Raw genomic sequence first — 18,957 nt, forward strand, 5'->3', positions numbered from 1 at the left:
GCTGCAGCCCACTCAGACTTTATTCAAAGATCGGGAAGTGAGGGTGCCCAGAGCGCCAGAGGGCCCCAGGCCAGGGTAGGGATCGCGGAGGCTCCAGCTTAACGGTATTTGGAGGTCAGCACGGTGCTCACACTGGCCAAGAACTTGTCCAGGGAGGCGTGGACCGGGGGCGTGAAGTCGCCGGGGAGGTGGACAGCCAGGGTCACCAGCAGGCAGTGGCCCAGGAGCTGCGGAGAGAGGGGGTGTCAGGGGCCGAGGGGTTGGGGGTCGCCGCCGTGCTCCATCCACCTCTGGAACCCCTCTGCACTCTCTGCCTTGCTAGCTCAGATCTCTCCAGGTCTGGCCCACGAGCTCACCTTGAAGTTGACCGGGTCCACACGCAGCTTGTGGGCGTGCAGGTCGCTCAGATCAGACAAGGCATCGGGCAGGGTGTCCATGTGGCCCACGGCTTTGGTCAGCGCGTCGGCCACCTTCTTGCCGTGGCCCTTGATCTGGGCGGAGCCGTGTCCCAGGTCGAAGTGGGAGAAGTAGGTCTTGGTGCTTGGGAAGTTCATGAACATCCTGAGTGGAGAAGAGGTGGGAGATCCGGACTTAGGCCGGTTGGCCCAGGACCAGGACGCGACGGGGCGACCGGCCCCAGTCCCAGCCGGGCAGGTGGGCTGCTCACCTCTCCAGGGCCTCTGCGCCATATTCTGCAGCATGGCCGCCAATCTTACCCCAGATGGCCTTGACGTTGGTCTTGTCGGCGGGAGACAGCACCATGGTGGGTTCTCTCTGAGTCTGGGTCAGGACCAGAAGCGTGCAGGGCTGGGATTGCGCGAGCCTTTATGCCAGGGGCGCGAGGGGCACGCCCGATCGCGCCGCGCTCATTGGCTGGCGCGGGGCCGGGATGCGCCTATGGACCTGGACAGCAGGGGGCGCGCGGCGCAATGTCTGCGCCTGGCTGGGCGGTGGGTGCTTCGCTCCCAGTTTGTGGAGGCACCTGGAGACTCTGGCCAGGGTGTTCTCCCTCCTACCGGCTGCTTCCCGCCCGCTGCGTCCACCTTCCCCGGAAGTGCTATCCTGGTCCCAGCTGGCGGGGGCCGGTTTGTGGAGCGGGGTGGATGCCCGCCCTTCCACCCTTTAGAATCCCCGAGAGATGGAAGAAGGGAGTAGGTCAGCCCGTCCCACCCACCCTGGACCTAGGCTTGGCACACGCTAGGCATTTTAAATTTGGGCGGAATCAGTGAATGAATGGGCGATTCAGTGCGTCTAGTTCAGGCCAGAGAGGGATGCACACAAGACGTGTGCGCATTGCTCACACGTCCTCAACAAATCTCTCCTGGAATCACTCCGGCTGGGGGGCTCCGGGTTCAAGTTTCTTCTTCCAGGGTGGTAGTTGCTGCACCCCAGCCTTTTTTGGTGGGGGGCGAGCCGCGGGGCATGCGGGATCTTAGTCCCTCGACCAGGGATCGAATCCGTGCATCCTGCACTGGAAGTGCGGCGTCTTAACCACTGAACCGCCAGGGAAATCCCCACCCCAGCCCTTTTCAGGCAAGATTTGAGGAACATTTCTCAGCTGATGTCTTACATTCACAATATGGGAAGACCTCCCACAAAGATATAAGGAAAAGACAGATGACTTATGAGAACAATTGACAGTGGATTTTAACAGGAACTTAATGGAAATATCAAAATGACCAACAAATATATGAAGTGAGACAGAGGTGAATGAATTGGCCAGAAGACAGGTCGAGGAGACACAGTTCAGTGAGAAGAGCAGGTTGAAGAAAATCATGCCTAAGGTAGAATGGTATTTTTGACCAAAAAAAAAAAAGTACAGTTGTAGATGTAACTGTGTCCCCTCAGCGCAGGATAGGAGCCAGTGGGGTCAGTGCCAAACTGTGAGCCTTGGCTCATTCTGCGGGGGTTAGGTGGACAGGACAGAGGGATTCTCTCCCTCCTTTGAATCACACAAAAAGGGTGTGCGCGTGTGTGTGAAAAAAAACATGGGCGGATTTTAACTTAATTCTTCAGTGTTTTTCTATATTGAAATGAAAGCGAATTGGGCTGTGGGGCAGAGGAAGAGCGCGTGGTGGAGAGGGGGAAGCCACTCCCCAGCTGTTCGAAGAGATCCTTGTCCAGAAAGAAAGTGGTGAGCAGGGGCCCCACCACCCTCCGCAAACTTTTATCCAGCGCTGGGTGTTGCCCTGAAGATGGGGGCTGGGCTGGAGGTGCTGATAGGGTCCCTAAGGGCTACAGGGTGGGTGGGGTGTGCAAGGTTCCAGCGTGGAGTCTAGGGCACTGGCGCGTGGGACGGGGGCCTTTGTGAAGGTTGCTCGCAGCACCAAGGCAGAACTGCCGGGAGACCCCAGAAAAAGCCTATTTGTGTGGTTTGTTTGTTTGGATCTAACTGTATCTTTAAGGGGGATCAGAGAAACAGCAAAACAGGGTGACCATTTTAGGACTCCCCACCTCGGGGAGAGCCCTTGCAAGTCAGAGCTTGGTTCAGCAGATTCTGGGAGGCCTCAGCCTTAGCTCCCGTCCCTCCTCCGCCCTCCCATTTCTCGCTGCTGGGAACCACCCCGACCCCGGCACGGTTTGTGGACACAGAGAACCGAGGCTACAGAGGCTGCAGCCCACTCAGACTTTATTCAAAGATCGGGAAGTGAGGGTGCCCAGAGCGCCAGAGGGCCCCAGGCCAGGGTAGGGATCGCGGAGGCTCCAGCTTAACGGTATTTGGAGGTCAGCACGGTGCTCACACTGGCCAAGAACTTGTCCAGGGAGGCGTGGACCGGGGGCGTGAAGTCGCCGGGGAGGTGGACAGCCAGGGTCACCAGCAGGCAGTGGCCCAGGAGCTGCGGAGAGAGGGGGTGTCAGGGGCCGAGGGGTTGGGGGTCGCCGCCGTGCTCCATCCACCTCTGGAACCCCTCTGCACTCTCTGCCTTGCTAGCTCAGATCTCTCCAGGTCTGGCCCACGAGCTCACCTTGAAGTTGACCGGGTCCACACGCAGCTTGTGGGCGTGCAGGTCGCTCAGATCAGACAAGGCATCGGGCAGGGTGTCCATGTGGCCCACGGCTTTGGTCAGCGCGTCGGCCACCTTCTTGCCGTGGCCCTTGATCTGGGCGGAGCCGTGTCCCAGGTCGAAGTGGGAGAAGTAGGTCTTGGTGCTTGGGAAGTTCATGAACATCCTGAGTGGAGAAGAGGTGGGAGATCCGGACTTAGGCCGGTTGGCCCAGGACCAGGACGCGACGGGGCGACCGGCCCCAGTCCCAGCCGGGCAGGTGGGCTGCTCACCTCTCCAGGGCCTCTGCGCCATATTCTGCAGCATGGCCGCCAATCTTACCCCAGATGGCCTTGACGTTGGTCTTGTCGGCGGGAGACAGCACCATGGTGGGTTCTCTCTGAGTCTGGGTCAGGACCAGAAGCGTGCAGGGCTGGGATTGCGCGAGCCTTTATGCCAGGGGCGCGAGGGGCACGCCCGATCGCGCCGCGCTCATTGGCTGGCGCGGGGCCGGGATGCGCCTATGGACCTGGACAGCAGGGGGCGCGCGGCGCAATGTCTGCGCCTGGCTGGGCGGTGGGTGCTTCGCTCCCAGTTTGTGGAGGCACCTGGAGACTCTGGCCAGGGTGTTCTCCCTCCTACCGGCTGCTTCCCGCCCGCTGCGTCCACCTTCCCCGGAAGTGCTATCCTGGTCCCAGCTGGCGGGGGCCGGTTTGTGGAGCGGGGTGGATGCCCGCCCTTCCACCCTTTAGAATCCCCGAGAGATGGAAGAAGGGAGTAGGTCAGCCCGTCCCACCCACCCTGGACCTAGGCTTGGCACACGCTAGGCATTTTAAATTTGGGCGGAATCAGTGAATGAATGGGCGATTCAGTGCGTCTAGTTCAGGCCAGAGAGGGATGCACACAAGACGTGTGCGCATTGCTCACACGTCCTCAACAAATCTCTCCTGGAATCACTCCGGCTGGGGGGCTCCGGGTTCAAGTTTCTTCTTCCAGGGTGGTAGTTGCTGCACCCCAGCCTTTTTTGGTGGGGGGCGAGCCGCGGGGCATGCGGGATCTTAGTCCCTCGACCAGGGATCGAATCCGTGCATCCTGCACTGGAAGTGCGGCGTCTTAACCACTGAACCGCCAGGGAAATCCCCACCCCAGCCCTTTTCAGGCAAGATTTGAGGAACATTTCTCAGCTGATGTCTTACATTCACAATATGGGAAGACCTCCCACAAAGATATAAGGAAAAGACAGATGACTTATGAGAACAATTGACAGTGGATTTTAACAGGAACTTAATGGAAATATCAAAATGACCAACAAATATATGAAGTGAGACAGAGGTGAATGAATTGGCCAGAAGACAGGTCGAGGAGACACAGTTCAGTGAGAAGAGCAGGTTGAAGAAAATCATGCCTAAGGTAGAATGGTATTTTTGACCAAAAAAAAAAAAGTACAGTTGTAGATGTAACTGTGTCCCCTCAGCGCAGGATAGGAGCCAGTGGGGTCAGTGCCAAACTGTGAGCCTTGGCTCATTCTGCGGGGGTTAGGTGGACAGGACAGAGGGATTCTCTCCCTCCTTTGAATCACACAAAAAGGGTGTGCGCGTGTGTGTGAAAAAAAACATGGGCGGATTTTAACTTAATTCTTCAGTGTTTTTCTATATTGAAATGAAAGCGAATTGGGCTGTGGGGCAGAGGAAGAGCGCGTGGTGGAGAGGGGGAAGCCACTCCCCAGCTGTTCGAAGAGATCCTTGTCCAGAAAGAAAGTGGTGAGCAGGGGCCCCACCACCCTCCGCAAACTTTTATCCAGCGCTGGGTGTTGCCCTGAAGATGGGGGCTGGGCTGGAGGTGCTGATAGGGTCCCTAAGGGCTACAGGGTGGGTGGGGTGTGCAAGGTTCCAGCGTGGAGTCTAGGGCACTGGCGCGTGGGACGGGGGCCTTTGTGAAGGTTGCTCACAGCACCAAGGCAGAACTGCCGGGAGACCCCAGAAAAAGCCTATGTGTGTGGTTTGTTTGTTTGGATCTAACTGTATCTTTAAGGGGGATCAGAGAAACAGCAAAACAGGGTGACCATTTTAGGACTCCCCACCTCGGGGAGAGCCCTTGCAAGTCAGAGCTTGGTTCAGCAGATTCTGGGAGGCCTCAGCCTTAGCTCCCGTCCCTCCTCCGCCCTCCCATTTCTCGCTGCTGGGAACCACCCCGACCCCGGCACGGTTTGTGGACACAGAGAACCGAGGCTACAGAGGCTGCAGCCCACTCAGACTTTATTCAAAGATCGGGAAGTGAGGGTGCCCAGAGCGCCAGAGGGCCCCAGGCCAGGGTAGGGATCGCGGAGGCTCCAGCTTAACGGTATTTGGAGGTCAGCACGGTGCTCACACTGGCCAAGAACTTGTCCAGGGAGGCGTGGACCGGGGGCGTGAAGTCGCCGGGGAGGTGGACAGCCAGGGTCACCAGCAGGCAGTGGCCCAGGAGCTGCGGAGAGAGGGGGTGTCAGGGGCCGAGGGGTTGGGGGTCGCCGCCGTGCTCCATCCACCTCTGGAACCCCTCTGCACTCTCTGCCTTGCTAGCTCAGATCTCTCCAGGTCTGGCCCACGAGCTCACCTTGAAGTTGACCGGGTCCACACGCAGCTTGTGGGCGTGCAGGTCGCTCAGATCAGACAAGGCATCGGGCAGGGTGTCCATGTGGCCCACGGCTTTGGTCAGCGCGTCGGCCACCTTCTTGCCGTGGCCCTTGATCTGGGCGGAGCCGTGTCCCAGGTCGAAGTGGGAGAAGTAGGTCTTGGTGCTTGGGAAGTTCATGAACATCCTGAGTGGAGAAGAGGTGGGAGATCCGGACTTAGGCCGGTTGGCCCAGGACCAGGACGCGACGGGGCGACCGGCCCCAGTCCCAGCCGGGCAGGTGGGCTGCTCACCTCTCCAGGGCCTCTGCGCCATATTCTGCAGCATGGCCGCCAATCTTACCCCAGATGGCCTTGACGTTGGTCTTGTCGGCGGGAGACAGCACCATGGTGGGTTCTCTCTGAGTCTGGGTCAGGACCAGAAGCGTGCAGGGCTGGGATTGCGCGAGCCTTTATGCCAGGGGCGCGAGGGGCACGCCCGATCGCGCCGCGCTCATTGGCTGGCGCGGGGCCGGGATGCGCCTATGGACCTGGACAGCAGGGGGCGCGCGGCGCAATGTCTGCGCCTGGCTGGGCGGTGGGTGCTTCGCTCCCAGTTTGTGGAGGCACCTGGAGACTCTGGCCAGGGTGTTCTCCCTCCTACCGGCTGCTTCCCGCCCGCTGCGTCCACCTTCCCCGGAAGTGCTATCCTGGTCCCAGCTGGCGGGGGCCGGTTTGTGGAGCGGGGTGGATGCCCGCCCTTCCACCCTTTAGAATCCCCGAGAGATGGAAGAAGGGAGTAGGTCAGCCCGTCCCACCCACCCTGGACCTAGGCTTGGCACACGCTAGGCATTTTAAATTTGGGCGGAATCAGTGAATGAATGGGCGATTCAGTGCGTCTAGTTCAGGCCAGAGAGGGATGCACACAAGACGTGTGCGCATTGCTCACACGTCCTCAACAAATCTCTCCTGGAATCACTCCGGCTGGGGGGCTCCGGGTTCAAGTTTCTTCTTCCAGGGTGGTAGTTGCTGCACCCCAGCCTTTTTTGGTGGGGGGCGAGCCGCGGGGCATGCGGGATCTTAGTCCCTCGACCAGGGATCGAATCCGTGCATCCTGCACTGGAAGTGCGGCGTCTTAACCACTGAACCGCCAGGGAAATCCCCACCCCAGCCCTTTTCAGGCAAGATTTGAGGAACATTTCTCAGCTGATGTCTTACATTCACAATATGGGAAGACCTCCCACAAAGATATAAGGAAAAGACAGATGACTTATGAGAACAATTGACAGTGGATTTTAACAGGAACTTAATGGAAATATCAAAATGACCAACAAATATATGAAGTGAGACAGAGGTGAATGAATTGGCCAGAAGACAGGTCGAGGAGACACAGTTCAGTGAGAAGAGCAGGTTGAAGAAAATCATGCCTAAGGTAGAATGGTATTTTTGACCAAAAAAAAAAAAGTACAGTTGTAGATGTAACTGTGTCCCCTCAGCGCAGGATAGGAGCCAGTGGGGTCAGTGCCAAACTGTGAGCCTTGGCTCATTCTGCGGGGGTTAGGTGGACAGGACAGAGGGATTCTCTCCCTCCTTTGAATCACACAAAAAGGGTGTGCGTGTGTGTGTGAAAAAAAAAATGGGTGGATTTTAACTTAATTCTTCAGTGTTTTTCTATATTGAAATGAAAGCGAATTGGGCTGTGGGGCAGAGGAAGAGCGCGTGGTGGAGAGGGGGAAGCCACTCCCCAGCTGTTCGAAGAGGTCCTTGTCCAGAAAGAAAGTGGTGAGCAGGGGCCCCACCACCCTCCGCAAACTTTTATCCAGCGCTGGGTGTTGCCCTGAAGATGGGGGCTGGGCTGGAGGTGCTGATAGGGTCCCAAAGGCTACAGGGTGGGTGGGGTGTGCAGGGTTCCAGCGTGGAGTCCAGGGCACTGGCGCGTGGGACGGGGGCCTTTGTGAAGGTTGCTCACAGCACCAAGGCAGAACTGCCGGGAGACCCCAGAAAAAGCCTATTTGTGTGGTTTGTTTGTTTGGATCTAACTGTATCTTTAAGGGGGATCAGAGAAACAGCAAAACAGGGTGACCATTTTAGGACTCCCCACCTCGGGGAGAGCCCTTGCAAGTCAGAGCTTGGTTCAGCAGATTCTGGGAGGCCTCAGCCTTAGCTCCCGTCCCTCCTCCGCCCTCCCATTTCTCGCTGCTGGGAACCACCCCGACCCCGGCACGGTTTGTGGACACAGAGAACCGAGGCTACAGAGGCTGCAGCCCACTCAGACTTTATTCAAAGATCGGGAAGTGAGGGTGCCCAGAGCGCCAGAGGGCCCCAGGCCAGGGTAGGGATCGCGGAGGCTCCAGCTTAACGGTATTTGGAGGTCAGCACGGTGCTCACACTGGCCAAGAACTTGTCCAGGGAGGCATGGACCGGGGGCGTGAAGTCGCCGGGGAGGTGGACAGCCAGGGTCACCAGCAGGCAGTGGCCCAGGAGCTGCGGAGAGAGGGGGTGTCAGGGGCCGCGGGGTTGGGGGTCGCCGCCATGCTCCACCTCTGGAACCCCACCACACTCTCTGCCTTGCTAGCTCAGATCTCTCAAGGCCTGGCCCGCGAGCTCACCTTGAAGTTGACCGGGTCCACACGCAGCTTGTGGGCGTGCAGGTCGCTCAGATCAGACAAGGCATCAGGCAGGGTGTCCATGTGGCCCACGGCTTTGGTCAGCGCGTCGGCCACCTTCTTGCCGTGGCCCTTGATCTGGGCGGAGCCGTGTCCCAGGTCGAAGTGGGAGAAGTAGGTCTTGGTGCTTGGGAAGTTCATGAACATCCTGAGTGGAGAAGAGGTGGGAGATCCGGACTTAGGCCGGTTGGCCCAGGACCAGGACGCGACGGGGCGACCGGCCCCAGTCCCAGCCGGGCAGGTGGGCTGCTCACCTCTCCAGGGCCTCTGCGCCATATTCTGCAGCATGGCCGCCAATCTTGCCCCAGACGGCCTTGACGTTGGTCTTGTCGGCGGGAGACAGCACCATGGTGGGTTCTCTCTGAGTCTGGGTCAGGACCAGAAACATGCAGGGCTGGGATTGCGCGAGCCTTTATGCCTGGGGCGCGAGGGGCACGCCCGATTGTGCCGTGCTCATTGGCTGGCACGGGGCCAGGAGGTGCCAGCCTGGAAAGCTCGGTCTCGAGAGGGTGCGGGAGTGCTGGAGTCCCAAGCGGGCCCCTCCCAGTCCTGCCTACAGCTGCCTAGATCCAGCTCTCTAGGGCCCACTCTTTTACTGCTCCTGTGGGTCTGGGAGGTCTCACACGTTTCCGAGCCACCCAAACCCACTGGCACCCGAGTTCGTCCCCAGCTGGGGTAGCCTCGAGGTGTCTATTTGCCAGTCTTGGAGAGGAGCACAATCTTTTCCGAAGTGATACAAGCTACTTTCCACTAAACTTTTCCCCAGGATGAAGAGCTGTAAACTGCCTATGTAAATAATGTGGGTGCAGGATGTAACAGGGGGGAAGTCCTTTAAGCATCGTACCCACAATGGTGGGCAGGCCCTGGCGCAGTGCGGGTTAGCAGGTGTTGTCGTGGACCGCGGGGGCATTCCACTCAGCCATCCAGCAGCCCCTCCCCACCCCCTGTTTTGGACTTGGTCACCCACTTCCCAGCCCTGCACAGATGTGAGATTGTCAGCCAGGGAACCATTCTCATTCAGAGTTTGGAGAGCTGCCAGGGTTAGGCTCCTGCATTCGCAAAGGCTCTAAATGGAGCAATAAGATCCCTGCACCAGTGCTGCAGAGGGAAGAGAGATTGACAGGGCACGTGTGTGTGTGTGTGTGTGTGTGTGTGTAAGGTGGGGCGCCATGGCCCAGGGACCCCAGAGACTGAGCGGGGCAGCTGGAGCTGGGGTGGGGTTTGGGTGGCCGTGGGCCTGCCAGGCACCCACCCTGCATTAGGATCTTCTAAATTATTTCAAAGACCCAGCGAGGTTGGGGATTTTCCATCAGATGCATTAGGCTCAGCTCGCTTAGGGACAAGCCTAGTATCGCACCTCATGTTGACGTGACACAGGTTGTGGCCGTAGAGGTCTTCCTTCCTACCCCCACTCCCTGCCCCAGGAGATTCAGAGGAAGGGACTAACTTGGACCAGGGCAAGGCAACTACAGAGTGAGCGCTGGAAGTAGGGGAGAAGATGGGAGAGAACAGAGATGAGGGTCCGTGGAGTCCTGGGCCACGAAGTCTGTTTGACCTCAGGCCAGAAACTTGCCCCCTAGGCCTCGGTGCCTCGCCTGTCTGTTAAAGAGGCGAAGATTGAGGCTTGCAGTTTCCGGAGCGAGGTAGGGACGAAGATGAATGAGTGTGTGAATGAGGACGTGCTTTGCGAATGGTATGGCACCGCACGGGTGCCAGATGCGAGGTGAAGCTGAAGACCCTTCCTCCATCCGAGCACGCGCTCGGCCCCACCACATTCCCCTGCCCCGGGAGGGCAACTGTTCTGTACAAGCCTCTGGGTGTACACACCCGGCCTGGACCCCCAGACTGTCAGACCGGGAACTGTCCTCATTCAGGGTTTGTTGAGTGCCCAAGGTCCCGTTCCTGTGCCCCTGGTTCCATTGTCAGCAAAGGTTGGGGATCCTGCCCTAAGATTCCGCGAGGCTCCCCTCAGGACCCGGAGCTTCTCTGCCCGGCAACTGTGACGTCAGTCCGCCTGCTCCCCAAAGACCACACCTACGCGGGGTCCAGGCTTTTGAGGCTTGTTTATTGACATGAGCAGACCTAGACCCGGGGCACAGAACTCAGCGGTACTTCTCTGTCAGCACTACCGCCAGGCCCGTCAGGAACTTATCCCACACCGCCTGCATCTCCACCGTGAACTCGCCCTGCAGGTGGGAGGCCAGCACCACCTGGAAACACTGGATCAGCAGCTGCGGGAGAAAAGGCCGGTAAGAGCTCTGTCCTCGCCAATTCCTTGCCGAATGCCTCCCCACCTCGGCTGCACGCGCGAACCCTGCTACGTCCCGGGGTGGCTCACTGGGAAGTTGGTGGGGTCCACGCGCAGCACATGTGCGTGCAGGTCGGCAAGCGGGCTCAGGGCCGCGCGCAGGTTGTCCATGTGCCGGACGGCCACTCCCACCGCCTCGAGCACGCGTTGTCCGTGGCTCAGCAGCTGCACCTCGTCAGGGCGGTCGCCCAGGTGCTTAAAGTAGGTCTTGGTGCTGGGGTACACCGTGAAGAGCCTGCGGGAGCAAGGGTGAGGAGGGAGGGCGGTCTCTCCAGCGTCTGCGCCGCCCAGACCCCGCGAAACCCCGGTCAGGCCCGCCCCCCTCCCAACTCAGGCCCAACACCCCAGTCTCCGCCTCGCTGCAATTCTGGAGACCCAGCCCCAACCCACCTGAGCAGAAGCTCCGCCCCGAAGGGCGCCTCGTGGCCGGCGATCAGGTCCCAGACCTGTGCTACGTGGGCGCGCTCTTGGGCGCTGAGCATGGCGTTGGCGTGGCGTGCTCTGGGTGGCGCGCCCGCAGTCCCGGCCTCCTTATAGCGGCCCTGCCCCCCGGCGCCCTGCCCGCCCTTATCTTCAGGAGCGCGGCGGGAACCTGGGGACCCTGGTTGCCAACCCAGGCCCCTGTCACCGCAGAGGAACTGAATCACGCCGTGTGTGTGCCTTGGCTGCAGACTTTAGGGGGATCTACAATTATTCCACAGGGAGCTGATGGAGGGATTGAGAGAAAGAGCGCGGAGGGCCAGGAGGTATCAAGGGTCCTCTCAGTGCCTGAGCTGTGACAACAGGCTTTGAGGAAAGGCCCCTGAGTCCCTACACATACGCTACACATACACACAATACGCTGACTGAAGCGACAGACTGGGTGATTTGGGAGGCGGGAAAGAGGCACAAACTCAGGTCTGACCCGAGAAAACGGCGTGGGCGGTCCTGGGCTGTTCTGCTCCCTCCGGTCGCGACTTTGGGGTCCTCAGGGCCAAGGACCGCCCCCAAATCACCCTTGGAGTGACCTCCAGGCCGGGGGTGACACTAGGGTCGGCCGTGTTCCTGCGAAGCCCCCATTCCCTCCCTTCATTCTCCTCCGCTTCCCCCAATACTGAGACGCACGACCAGGCTCCCTCCATCCTCATTCATTTATTGGGGGTCCCGGGTGGAATCGTAAGAGGGTGCAGGGGAAGGGGAGGGCTCGAAGCCTGCCCTGTGGGTCGGAAGGCATCCTCAGCGGTACTTCTCGGTCAGGACGCGGGACACGATGGACAGGAACTTGTCCCAGGCGGCGTGCGCGTCGGCCGTGAAGTCGGCGGGGAAGTGCGAGGCCACCGTGACCAGCAGGCAGTGGGACAGCAGCTGGGGCGACAGGGCGGCTCAGGGCAGGCGCGGCGCGAGCGGCGGGCACCCAGCCCCGCCCCCGGACCCCCGCCCCGCCCCGGGCCCCGCCCCGCGCCCACCTTGAAGTTGACCGGGTCTACGCGCAGCACGTAGGCGTGCAGCTCGCTCAGCTTGGAGAGGGCGCCCGCCACGTTGTCGATGCTTTTGACCGCGTCGCCCACGGCGGCCACCACCTTGGAGCCGTGCGCGCGCAGCTGCGCGGAGCCCGCGTGCAGGTCGAAGTGCGGGAAGTAGGTCTTGGTCTGGGGGTAGCTGGAGAATAGCCTGCGGGCGGGGCGGGCCGGGCCGGGACACGTCACGTTTGCACGCGGGAGTTAAAACGTAAATATTAGGGCAAAAAATGCAACTTGACCCCAATATGAACATTTTAAAGACGGACAGGATCGGTATTGCGGACTTCAGCTGTTGCCCCGGCTCCAGTATAGCCCGGCCCACCTCACCCTCACCGCCCCGTCCTCCAGTCATTCGTTCCTTCCTTCACTCACTCATTCAATCAACAATGATTGTAGAGACCTGGGTGCTGGGCGCGGAGGGAGGGACACAACTGACCCTCGTCACCCTCCCCATGCCCCTCCTCTTCCTGCCCGCTGACCACCAAGCACCCGCCTCACCGCTGCTCGTGCTCACTGAACCTGCATATGTCCCCTCCTCACTTTCCCCTCCTCACTGTCCCCTCCTCACTGACCCTCCTCACTGACCCTCCTCACTGACCCTCCTCATTGTCCCCTCCTCACTGACCCTCCTCACTGTCCCCTCCTCACTGACCCTCCTCACTGTCCCCTCCTCACTGTCCCCTCCTCACTGTCCCCTCCTCACTGACCCTCCTCACTGACCCTCCTCATTGTCCCCTCCTCACTGTCCCCTCCTCACTGACCCTCCTCATTGTCCCCTCCTCACTGACCCTCCTCACTGTCCCCTCCTCACTTTCCTCTCCTCACTGTCCCCTCCTCACTGACCCTCCTCACTGTCCCCTCCTCACTGACCCTCCTCACTGACCCTCCTCATTGTCCCCTCCTCACTGACCCTCCTCACTGTCCCCTCCTCACTTTCCTCTCCTCACTGTCCCCTCCTCACTGACCCTCCTCACTGACCCTCCTCACTGTCCCCTCCTCACTGACCCTCCTCACTGTCGCCTCCTCACTGACCCTCCTCACTGTCCCCTCCTCACTGACCCTCCTCACTGTCCCCTCCTCAGTTTCCCCTCCTCACTGACCCTCCTCACTGACCCTCCTCACTGTCGCCTCCTCACTGTCCACTCCTCACTGACCCTCCTCACTGTCCCCTCCTCACCGACCTTTCCTCACTGACCCTCCTCACTGTCCCCTCCTCACTGACCCTCCTCACTGTCCCCTCCTCACCGACCCTTCCTCACTGACCCTCCTCACTGTCCCCTCCTCACTGACCCTCCTCACTGACGCTCCTCACTGACCTATCCTCACTGACCCCTCCTACTGACCCCCGTCCTCACTGACCCACACTGTCCCCTACCAGGCTCCATCCCAGCCCACCTGGTGCTCACCTCTCCAGGGCCTCGGTGCCGATGATGTCTGCCTGTGTGGAGATCTTGCCCCACATGGACACGATGATGGTCCTCTCAGCCCTGGTCAGAGACATGGTGGCGGCTGAGTGGGAGCTGGGTGTACTGAGAACTGGCGTCCGTGGTGCTCAGCCCCCAGGGTCCCCTTATATACATGGAGCCAGGGTGGGGGCCAGGCTGTGGTCATCGCTGGGAGAGGGGAGGGGGCCATGGGGGGGTGGGTCTCTTATCAGATCCAGTGACAGTGGGCAGTCAGGGCCCGGTGGACCTGGTGGGGTGAGGGGCTGTCACTCCGGCTGCCCTTGCTGGGCCTTAGAGGGGGCGTTGGCCTCAGCCTGACCAGACTCCAGGGGAGATAGGGGCCCAGGCAGCCCAGTGCCGCACTGCCCTTGTCCATTTCAGAATCACAAAATGGGAGAAGCCAGAGGAGCAGTACCCACACACCCTCCTCGGCTGGCCTGTGCCCGTGCTGCCTGCATTGCTCCTCGGTGGGTCCTGTGGCTGGACCCACATGCCAGCATCCCCTCCGCACCCCCCTCCCCCCCAGACACTGGCTCTAGGATCCCTGGGTTTCCTCCAAGAAAGCAATGGTTTTGCCAAGTGGGCCCTGAGGAGGGAGGTACTGACAGGTTCTGTTCCTGAAAAGCTGGAGGAGGTGGCCAGTCAATAAGAGAATCCTAATGTCATGTGCTTTTGGGGACTGCTCTGTTGCTCACCGTGTTATAATTTCAACATAATGAGGCAAATATGCCCTAATTATATTTCAACATACAATACAGTTGATTTTTTTAATGTACTGCTCTGTGAATTTTGACATGTAGATTTGTGTAACCCCACCACAGTCAGGACACACAACAGCTCTATCAGCCCCAAAACTCCCACAGGCTGCCCCTTTGCAGTCTCACCCTCCTCTGTCCCCTAAACCCTGACAACCACTGTAATTCTGTCTTTTTTCAAGAATATCCTATAAATGGAACCATACGGCATGTCATCTTGTAGGATATGGCTTCTTTTACTTAGAGTAATACCCTTGAGATCCGTGCATGTTATTGCCTGTATCAGTAGTTGGCTTCCTTTTATTGCAGAGTAGTACTCCACGGTACTAATGTTCATTCATTCTCCCACTCAAACGTGGGCTTTTTCCAGTTTGGGGCTATTACAAATAAAGCTGCTACGAACATTCTTGTGTAGGTCTTTATGTGAACATAAGTTTTTATTTCTCTGGGATGATACCATATCTAGGAGTAGGATTGTTGGTTCATGCGCTAAGTGTATGTTTAACTTTGTAAGAAACCACTAAACTGTTTTCCAGAGTGGCTTTACCGTTTTGCATTCCACTCAGCAACGAAGGAAGGTCCTAGTTTCCGTGCATCTTTGTCAGAATCTTTACATGTTAGTCGTTCTGACGGTTGTGAGACAATATATCATTGTGGCTTCAGTTTGCGTTTCCCTGATGGCCAGTGATGTGGAGCGTCTTTTCTTGTGCTTATTTACCATCCATGTATTCTCTTTTTAATTAATTAATTAATTTATTTATTTACATATTTATTTTTGGCTGCGTTGGGTCTTCGCTGCTGTGCACAGGCTTTCTCTAGTTGTGGTGAGCGGGGGCTACTCTTCATTGCGGTGCATGGGCTTCTCATTGTGGTGGCTTCTCTTGTTGTGGAGCACGGGCTCTAGGCACGCAGGCTTCAGTAGTTGTGGCTCGCAAGCTCTAGAGCGCAGGCTCAGTAGTTGTGGTGCATGGGCTTAGTTGCTCCACTGCATGTGGGATCTTCCCGGACCAGGGCTCGAACCTGTGTCCCCTGCATTGGCAGGCGGATTCTTAACCAATGCACCACCAGGGAAGTCCCATATATTCTCTTTGGTGAAATATCTCTTCTGGTCTTTTGACTATTTTTAAATTGGGTTGTTTTCTTATTTTTGAATTTTGAGAGTTCTGTGTATATTCTGGATGCAATCCTTTGTCAGATATGCAATTTGCAAATATTTTCTCCTAGTTTGTAGCTTGTCACTTCATCCTCTTAATAGTGTCATTTGCGGAGCCAAAGTTTTATTATTTATTTATTTATTTATTTATTTTTTTTGGCGGTATGCGGGCCTCTCACTGTTGTGGCCTCTCCTGTTGTGGAGCACAGGCTCCGGACGCGCAGGCTCAGTGGCCATGGCTCATGGGCCCAGCCGCTCCGCGGCATGTGGGATCTTCCCGGACCGGGGCACGAACCCATGTCCTCTGCATCGGCAGGCGGACTCTCAACCACTGCGCCACCAGGGAAGCCCCAAAGTTTTATTTTTGATGAAGTCTAATTTATCAAATTTTTCTCTTAAGATTCATGTTTTTAGAGTCATGCCTGAGAATTCTTTGCCTAATCCCAGGTCACAGAGACTTTTATCTATGGTTTCTTCTAAATGTTTCATAGTTTATATTTTACACTTAGATCCATGATCCATTTTGAGATAATTTTTGTATGAAGTGTGAGGTTTATGTCCGGGTTTTTTTTTCTTCGCCTATGAGTGTTCAATTTTTCCAACACCTTTTGTTGAAAACACTGTACTTTCTCTATTGAATTGCCTTCTCTAATTCATTTGTAAAAGATTAATTCGACATATTTCTGCAGGTCTATTTCTGTACTCTCTATTTTGTTCCATTGATTTATGTGTCTATCCTTCACCAAAATCATACTGTGTTTATTACTGTAAACTTTATGTTCGGTCTTAAAATTAGATCCTGTCCCAAGAATGGGAGAAAACATTTGCAAATCATACATCTGATAAGGGACTGATCCACAATATAAAAAAACTTACAACTCAGAAATAGAGACAAAAAACAGGGCTTCCCTGGTGGCGCAGTGGTTGAGAGTCCACCTGCCGATGCAGGGGACACGGGTTCGTGCCCCGGTCCGGGAAGATCCCACATGCCGTGGAGCGGCTGGGCCCGTGAGCCATGGCCGCTGAGCCTGTGCGTCTGGAGCCTGTGCTCCGCAACGGGAGAGACCACAACAGTGTGAGGCCCACATACTGGAAAAAAAAAAAAAATAGAGACAAAAAGTAATTGAAAACTGGGCAAAGGACTTTAATAGACATTACTCTAAAGAAGACATACAGATGTCCAATAAGCACATGAAGAGATGCTCAGCATCGTTACTCATTAGGGAAATGCAAGTCAAAACCAAAAAGAGCACACTCACTAAGATGGCTATAATCAAAACCCCTAACCCTGAACTCTAACCCTAACCTTACCTACACCTATTAGAATGGCTATATTTAAAAGACAAATGACAAGTATTGGTGAGGAGGTGGTGAAATTGGAATCTTTAGACACTGCTGGTGGGAATGTAAAATGGTGCAGCTACTGTGGAAGACAGCCTAGCAGTTCCTCAAAAGGTTAAACATAGCGTTCCCATATGACCCAGCAATTCCATTCCTTGGTATATACCCAATAAAATGAAAACATACATCCACTCAAAAACTTGTACTGTGTTCGTAGCACCACTATTTATAATAGCCAAAAACTGCAAAAAACCCAAATGTCCTTCAACTGATGAATGGGTGAATCAAACATGGTATAATCTATGCAATGGAATAGTATTCCGTCATAAAAAGGAGCAAAGTACTGATACATGAATGAACTTTGAAAAAATACATATTGTGGGACTTCCCTGGTGGCACAGTGGTTAAGAATCCACCTGCCAATGCAGGGGACACGGGTTTGATCCCTGGCCTGGGAAGATCCCACATGCCGTGGAGCTAAACCCATGTGCTACAACTCTTGAGCCTGTGCTCTAGAGCCCACGAGCCACAACTACTGAAGCCCGCACACCCTAAAGCCCACATGCCACAACTGCTGAGCACACATGCCACAACTGCTGAAGCCCACGTTCTCTAGGGCCCATGGACTGCAACTACTGAGCCTGAGTGCTGCAACTACTGAAGCCCGCAGGCCTAGAGCCCGTGCTCCACAACAAGAGAAGCCACCACAATGAGAAGCCCGCACACCACAACAAACAGTAGCCCCGGGCTTCCCTGGTGGCGCAGTGGTTGAGAGTCCGCCTGCCGATGCAGGGGACACGGGTCCGTGCCCCGGTCCGGGAGGATCCCACATGCCGCGGAGCGGCTGGGCCTGTGAGCCATGGCCGCTGAGCCTGCGCGTCCGGAGCCTGTGCTCCGCAACGGGAGAGGCTGCAGCAGTGAGAGGCCTGTGTACTGCCAAAAAAACCCCCCAAAAAACCCCAAAAAGTAGCCCCTACTTACTGCAACTAGAGAAAGCCTGAATGCGGCAACAAAGACCCACCACAGACAAAAAAAAAAAAAAATTAAAAAAAAAAATTAAAAATACATATTGTATGATTCCATTTATATATATGTCAAGGACAGGCAAATCCTTAGAGACAGAAAGCAGATTAGGTTGTCTGGGGCCAGGGTAGTTGGGGGGGGGTGACTGCTAATGTGGATGGGTTTCCTTTTGGGGTGATGAAAACGTTCTAAAATTGTGCTGATGGCTGCATAACTCTCTGAATATACTAAAACCCGCTGAACTGCACACTTTAAATGGGTGGAATATATGGTATATGAATTTTATCTCGATAAAGGTGTTAAAAGACTGGGTGATGTCATTCCTCCCTCATTATTCTTTTCCAAAATGGTTTTGGCGATTCTGGTTCCTTTGCCTTTCCATATGAATTTTGGAGTTAGTCAAAGAGTTATCTGCACAAAAGCCTATTAGACTTTTTACAGAATGGGTAAACGTTTCTCGCGTGGAGAGTTCTGACCACAGATATTTTGCTGAACTATTCTTAGAGAAAATTGTGAGGCTCAGACAAGCCCTCTGATTGGAAAATGTGTACAAGAATAAGCAAGAATCGAGCACCTTCTGTATGCCAGACACTGTGCTTGGCACGTTATTGTACCATGATGTTGGTCTCTTCTACGCCCAAGCCGGGCTTGATGGGAGTGTGAGGTTTGAGTGCAGGAGCTGAGTCCAATGGATACCTCCCCACTGCTGAGCAGACAGGGCGGGGATCTCACCTGGGCTGTTGGTGCCTGTCTGTGGCCTGAAGGTCGAGTCTGCCTTCATGGAAGCCCCTTCCAGGTCTCTCCCTACTTACATTTCACAGCTGTCCCCCTCTTCTCCTGTAACAGGGTCACCCTCTCCCAGGGAGGTGCCCACCCTCCACTGGCCTTAGGCTTTTTCCTACCTCTCCTGGCAGTTCTGACTCCAGGGCCCCAGGTGTTCACAGGGAGTGTGGCTTTGCCTCTCTGGGTTCGTTCCAGAATGGGATGAGCCCGGCCCTCCCCAGTCACCCCAGGCTGTTGCTTGGTTCAGAAGGAAACTGCAGGGCCATCACCAGCATATGGGCCTTCCATCAGGGTATGTAAGGCTGATCCTGAGGCTTCAGCTCCTAGAAAGGAGAGGTGTCAGCAGGGAGACAGACGGAGACAGATGGACAGACTGGCAGAGAAAACAGACTGAGCGAGGGAGACAGAGGAG

The 18,957-nt window shown here is 56.4% G+C and overlaps 6 protein-coding genes across 6 annotated transcripts; all 6 read right to left on the reverse strand.

Annotated features, from left to right (window-relative positions):
• Positions 1 to 2: 2 nt before the first annotated feature.
• LOC309817330 (hemoglobin subunit alpha-like) lies at positions 3 to 791 on the reverse strand. Its single transcript, XM_082645533.1, has 3 exons — positions 668 to 791; positions 357 to 561; positions 3 to 227 (listed from the first exon to the last, which is right to left on the reverse strand). Exons 1-3 carry the CDS (start codon positions 760 to 762, stop codon positions 99 to 101), a joined length of 429 nt encoding a protein of 142 aa, XP_082501659.1. The 5' UTR covers positions 763 to 791; the 3' UTR covers positions 3 to 98.
• A 1,821-nt stretch (positions 792 to 2,612) lies between these two features.
• LOC309816928 (hemoglobin subunit alpha-like) lies at positions 2,613 to 3,401 on the reverse strand. Its single transcript, XM_082644765.1, has 3 exons — positions 3,278 to 3,401; positions 2,967 to 3,171; positions 2,613 to 2,837 (listed from the first exon to the last, which is right to left on the reverse strand). The coding sequence occupies exons 1-3, from the start codon at positions 3,370 to 3,372 to the stop codon at positions 2,709 to 2,711; spliced, it is 429 nt and encodes a 142-aa protein (XP_082500891.1). The 5' UTR covers positions 3,373 to 3,401; the 3' UTR covers positions 2,613 to 2,708.
• A 1,821-nt stretch (positions 3,402 to 5,222) lies between these two features.
• Positions 5,223 to 6,011, reverse strand: LOC309817433 (hemoglobin subunit alpha-like). The gene is made up of 3 exons (XM_082645764.1): positions 5,888 to 6,011; positions 5,577 to 5,781; positions 5,223 to 5,447 (listed from the first exon to the last, which is right to left on the reverse strand). The coding sequence occupies exons 1-3, from the start codon at positions 5,980 to 5,982 to the stop codon at positions 5,319 to 5,321; spliced, it is 429 nt and encodes a 142-aa protein (XP_082501890.1). The 5' UTR covers positions 5,983 to 6,011; the 3' UTR covers positions 5,223 to 5,318.
• Positions 6,012 to 7,831: 1,820 nt separating this feature from the next.
• Positions 7,832 to 8,641, reverse strand: LOC309816261 (hemoglobin subunit alpha-like). Its single transcript, XM_082643512.1, has 3 exons — positions 8,493 to 8,641; positions 8,182 to 8,386; positions 7,832 to 8,056 (listed from the first exon to the last, which is right to left on the reverse strand). The coding sequence occupies exons 1-3, from the start codon at positions 8,624 to 8,626 to the stop codon at positions 7,928 to 7,930; spliced, it is 468 nt and encodes a 155-aa protein (XP_082499638.1). The 5' UTR covers positions 8,627 to 8,641; the 3' UTR covers positions 7,832 to 7,927.
• A 1,645-nt stretch (positions 8,642 to 10,286) lies between these two features.
• HBM (hemoglobin subunit mu) lies at positions 10,287 to 11,063 on the reverse strand. Its single transcript, XM_082643513.1, has 3 exons — positions 10,937 to 11,063; positions 10,577 to 10,781; positions 10,287 to 10,469 (listed from the first exon to the last, which is right to left on the reverse strand). The coding sequence occupies exons 1-3, from the start codon at positions 11,026 to 11,028 to the stop codon at positions 10,341 to 10,343; spliced, it is 426 nt and encodes a 141-aa protein (XP_082499639.1). The 5' UTR covers positions 11,029 to 11,063; the 3' UTR covers positions 10,287 to 10,340.
• A 609-nt stretch (positions 11,064 to 11,672) lies between these two features.
• Positions 11,673 to 13,546, reverse strand: HBZ (hemoglobin subunit zeta; the record flags this gene model as incomplete). Its single annotated transcript, XM_082644132.1, has 3 exons — positions 11,673 to 11,890; positions 11,992 to 12,196; positions 13,452 to 13,546. 3 exons carry the CDS (start codon positions 13,544 to 13,546, stop codon positions 11,762 to 11,764), a joined length of 429 nt encoding a protein of 142 aa, XP_082500258.1. The 3' UTR covers positions 11,673 to 11,761.
• Positions 13,547 to 18,957: the final 5,411 nt, after the last annotated feature.

This window comes from Mesoplodon mirus (genome assembly GCF_964341445.2).
Source record: "Mesoplodon mirus genome assembly, chromosome: 15".
Lineage (NCBI taxonomy): Eukaryota > Metazoa > Chordata > Mammalia > Artiodactyla > Ziphiidae > Mesoplodon > Mesoplodon mirus.

What these genes read in the sequence shown, in the direction of transcription:
- LOC309816261 (XM_082643512.1), bottom strand. Translation starts at nt 8,626, where the DNA reads ATGTTTCTGGTCCTGACCCAGACTCAGAGAGAACCCACCATGGTGCTG. An exon ending in GGCGCAGAGGCCCTGGAGAG is followed by an intron (nt 8,387 to 8,492) that starts GTGAGCAGCCCA and finishes TTCTCCACTCAG; the next exon opens with GATGTTCATGAACTTCCCAA. An exon ending in TGGACCCGGTCAACTTCAAG is followed by an intron (nt 8,057 to 8,181) that starts GTGAGCTCGCGG and finishes CTCTCTCCGCAG; the next exon opens with CTCCTGGGCCACTGCCTGCT.
- HBM (XM_082643513.1), bottom strand. Translation starts at nt 11,028, where the DNA reads ATGCTCAGCGCCCAAGAGCGCGCCCACGTAGCACAGGTCTGGGACCTG. An exon ending in GGGGCGGAGCTTCTGCTCAG is followed by an intron (nt 10,782 to 10,936) that starts GTGGGTTGGGGC and finishes TTGCTCCCGCAG; the next exon opens with GCTCTTCACGGTGTACCCCA. An exon ending in TGGACCCCACCAACTTCCCA is followed by an intron (nt 10,470 to 10,576) that starts GTGAGCCACCCC and finishes TTTCTCCCGCAG; the next exon opens with CTGCTGATCCAGTGTTTCCA.
- LOC309817433 (XM_082645764.1), bottom strand. Translation starts at nt 5,982, where the DNA reads ATGGTGCTGTCTCCCGCCGACAAGACCAACGTCAAGGCCATCTGGGGT. An exon ending in GGCGCAGAGGCCCTGGAGAG is followed by an intron (nt 5,782 to 5,887) that starts GTGAGCAGCCCA and finishes TTCTCCACTCAG; the next exon opens with GATGTTCATGAACTTCCCAA. An exon ending in TGGACCCGGTCAACTTCAAG is followed by an intron (nt 5,448 to 5,576) that starts GTGAGCTCGTGG and finishes CTCTCTCCGCAG; the next exon opens with CTCCTGGGCCACTGCCTGCT.
- LOC309817330 (XM_082645533.1), bottom strand. Translation starts at nt 762, where the DNA reads ATGGTGCTGTCTCCCGCCGACAAGACCAACGTCAAGGCCATCTGGGGT. An exon ending in GGCGCAGAGGCCCTGGAGAG is followed by an intron (nt 562 to 667) that starts GTGAGCAGCCCA and finishes TTCTCCACTCAG; the next exon opens with GATGTTCATGAACTTCCCAA. An exon ending in TGGACCCGGTCAACTTCAAG is followed by an intron (nt 228 to 356) that starts GTGAGCTCGTGG and finishes CTCTCTCCGCAG; the next exon opens with CTCCTGGGCCACTGCCTGCT.
- LOC309816928 (XM_082644765.1), bottom strand. Translation starts at nt 3,372, where the DNA reads ATGGTGCTGTCTCCCGCCGACAAGACCAACGTCAAGGCCATCTGGGGT. An exon ending in GGCGCAGAGGCCCTGGAGAG is followed by an intron (nt 3,172 to 3,277) that starts GTGAGCAGCCCA and finishes TTCTCCACTCAG; the next exon opens with GATGTTCATGAACTTCCCAA. An exon ending in TGGACCCGGTCAACTTCAAG is followed by an intron (nt 2,838 to 2,966) that starts GTGAGCTCGTGG and finishes CTCTCTCCGCAG; the next exon opens with CTCCTGGGCCACTGCCTGCT.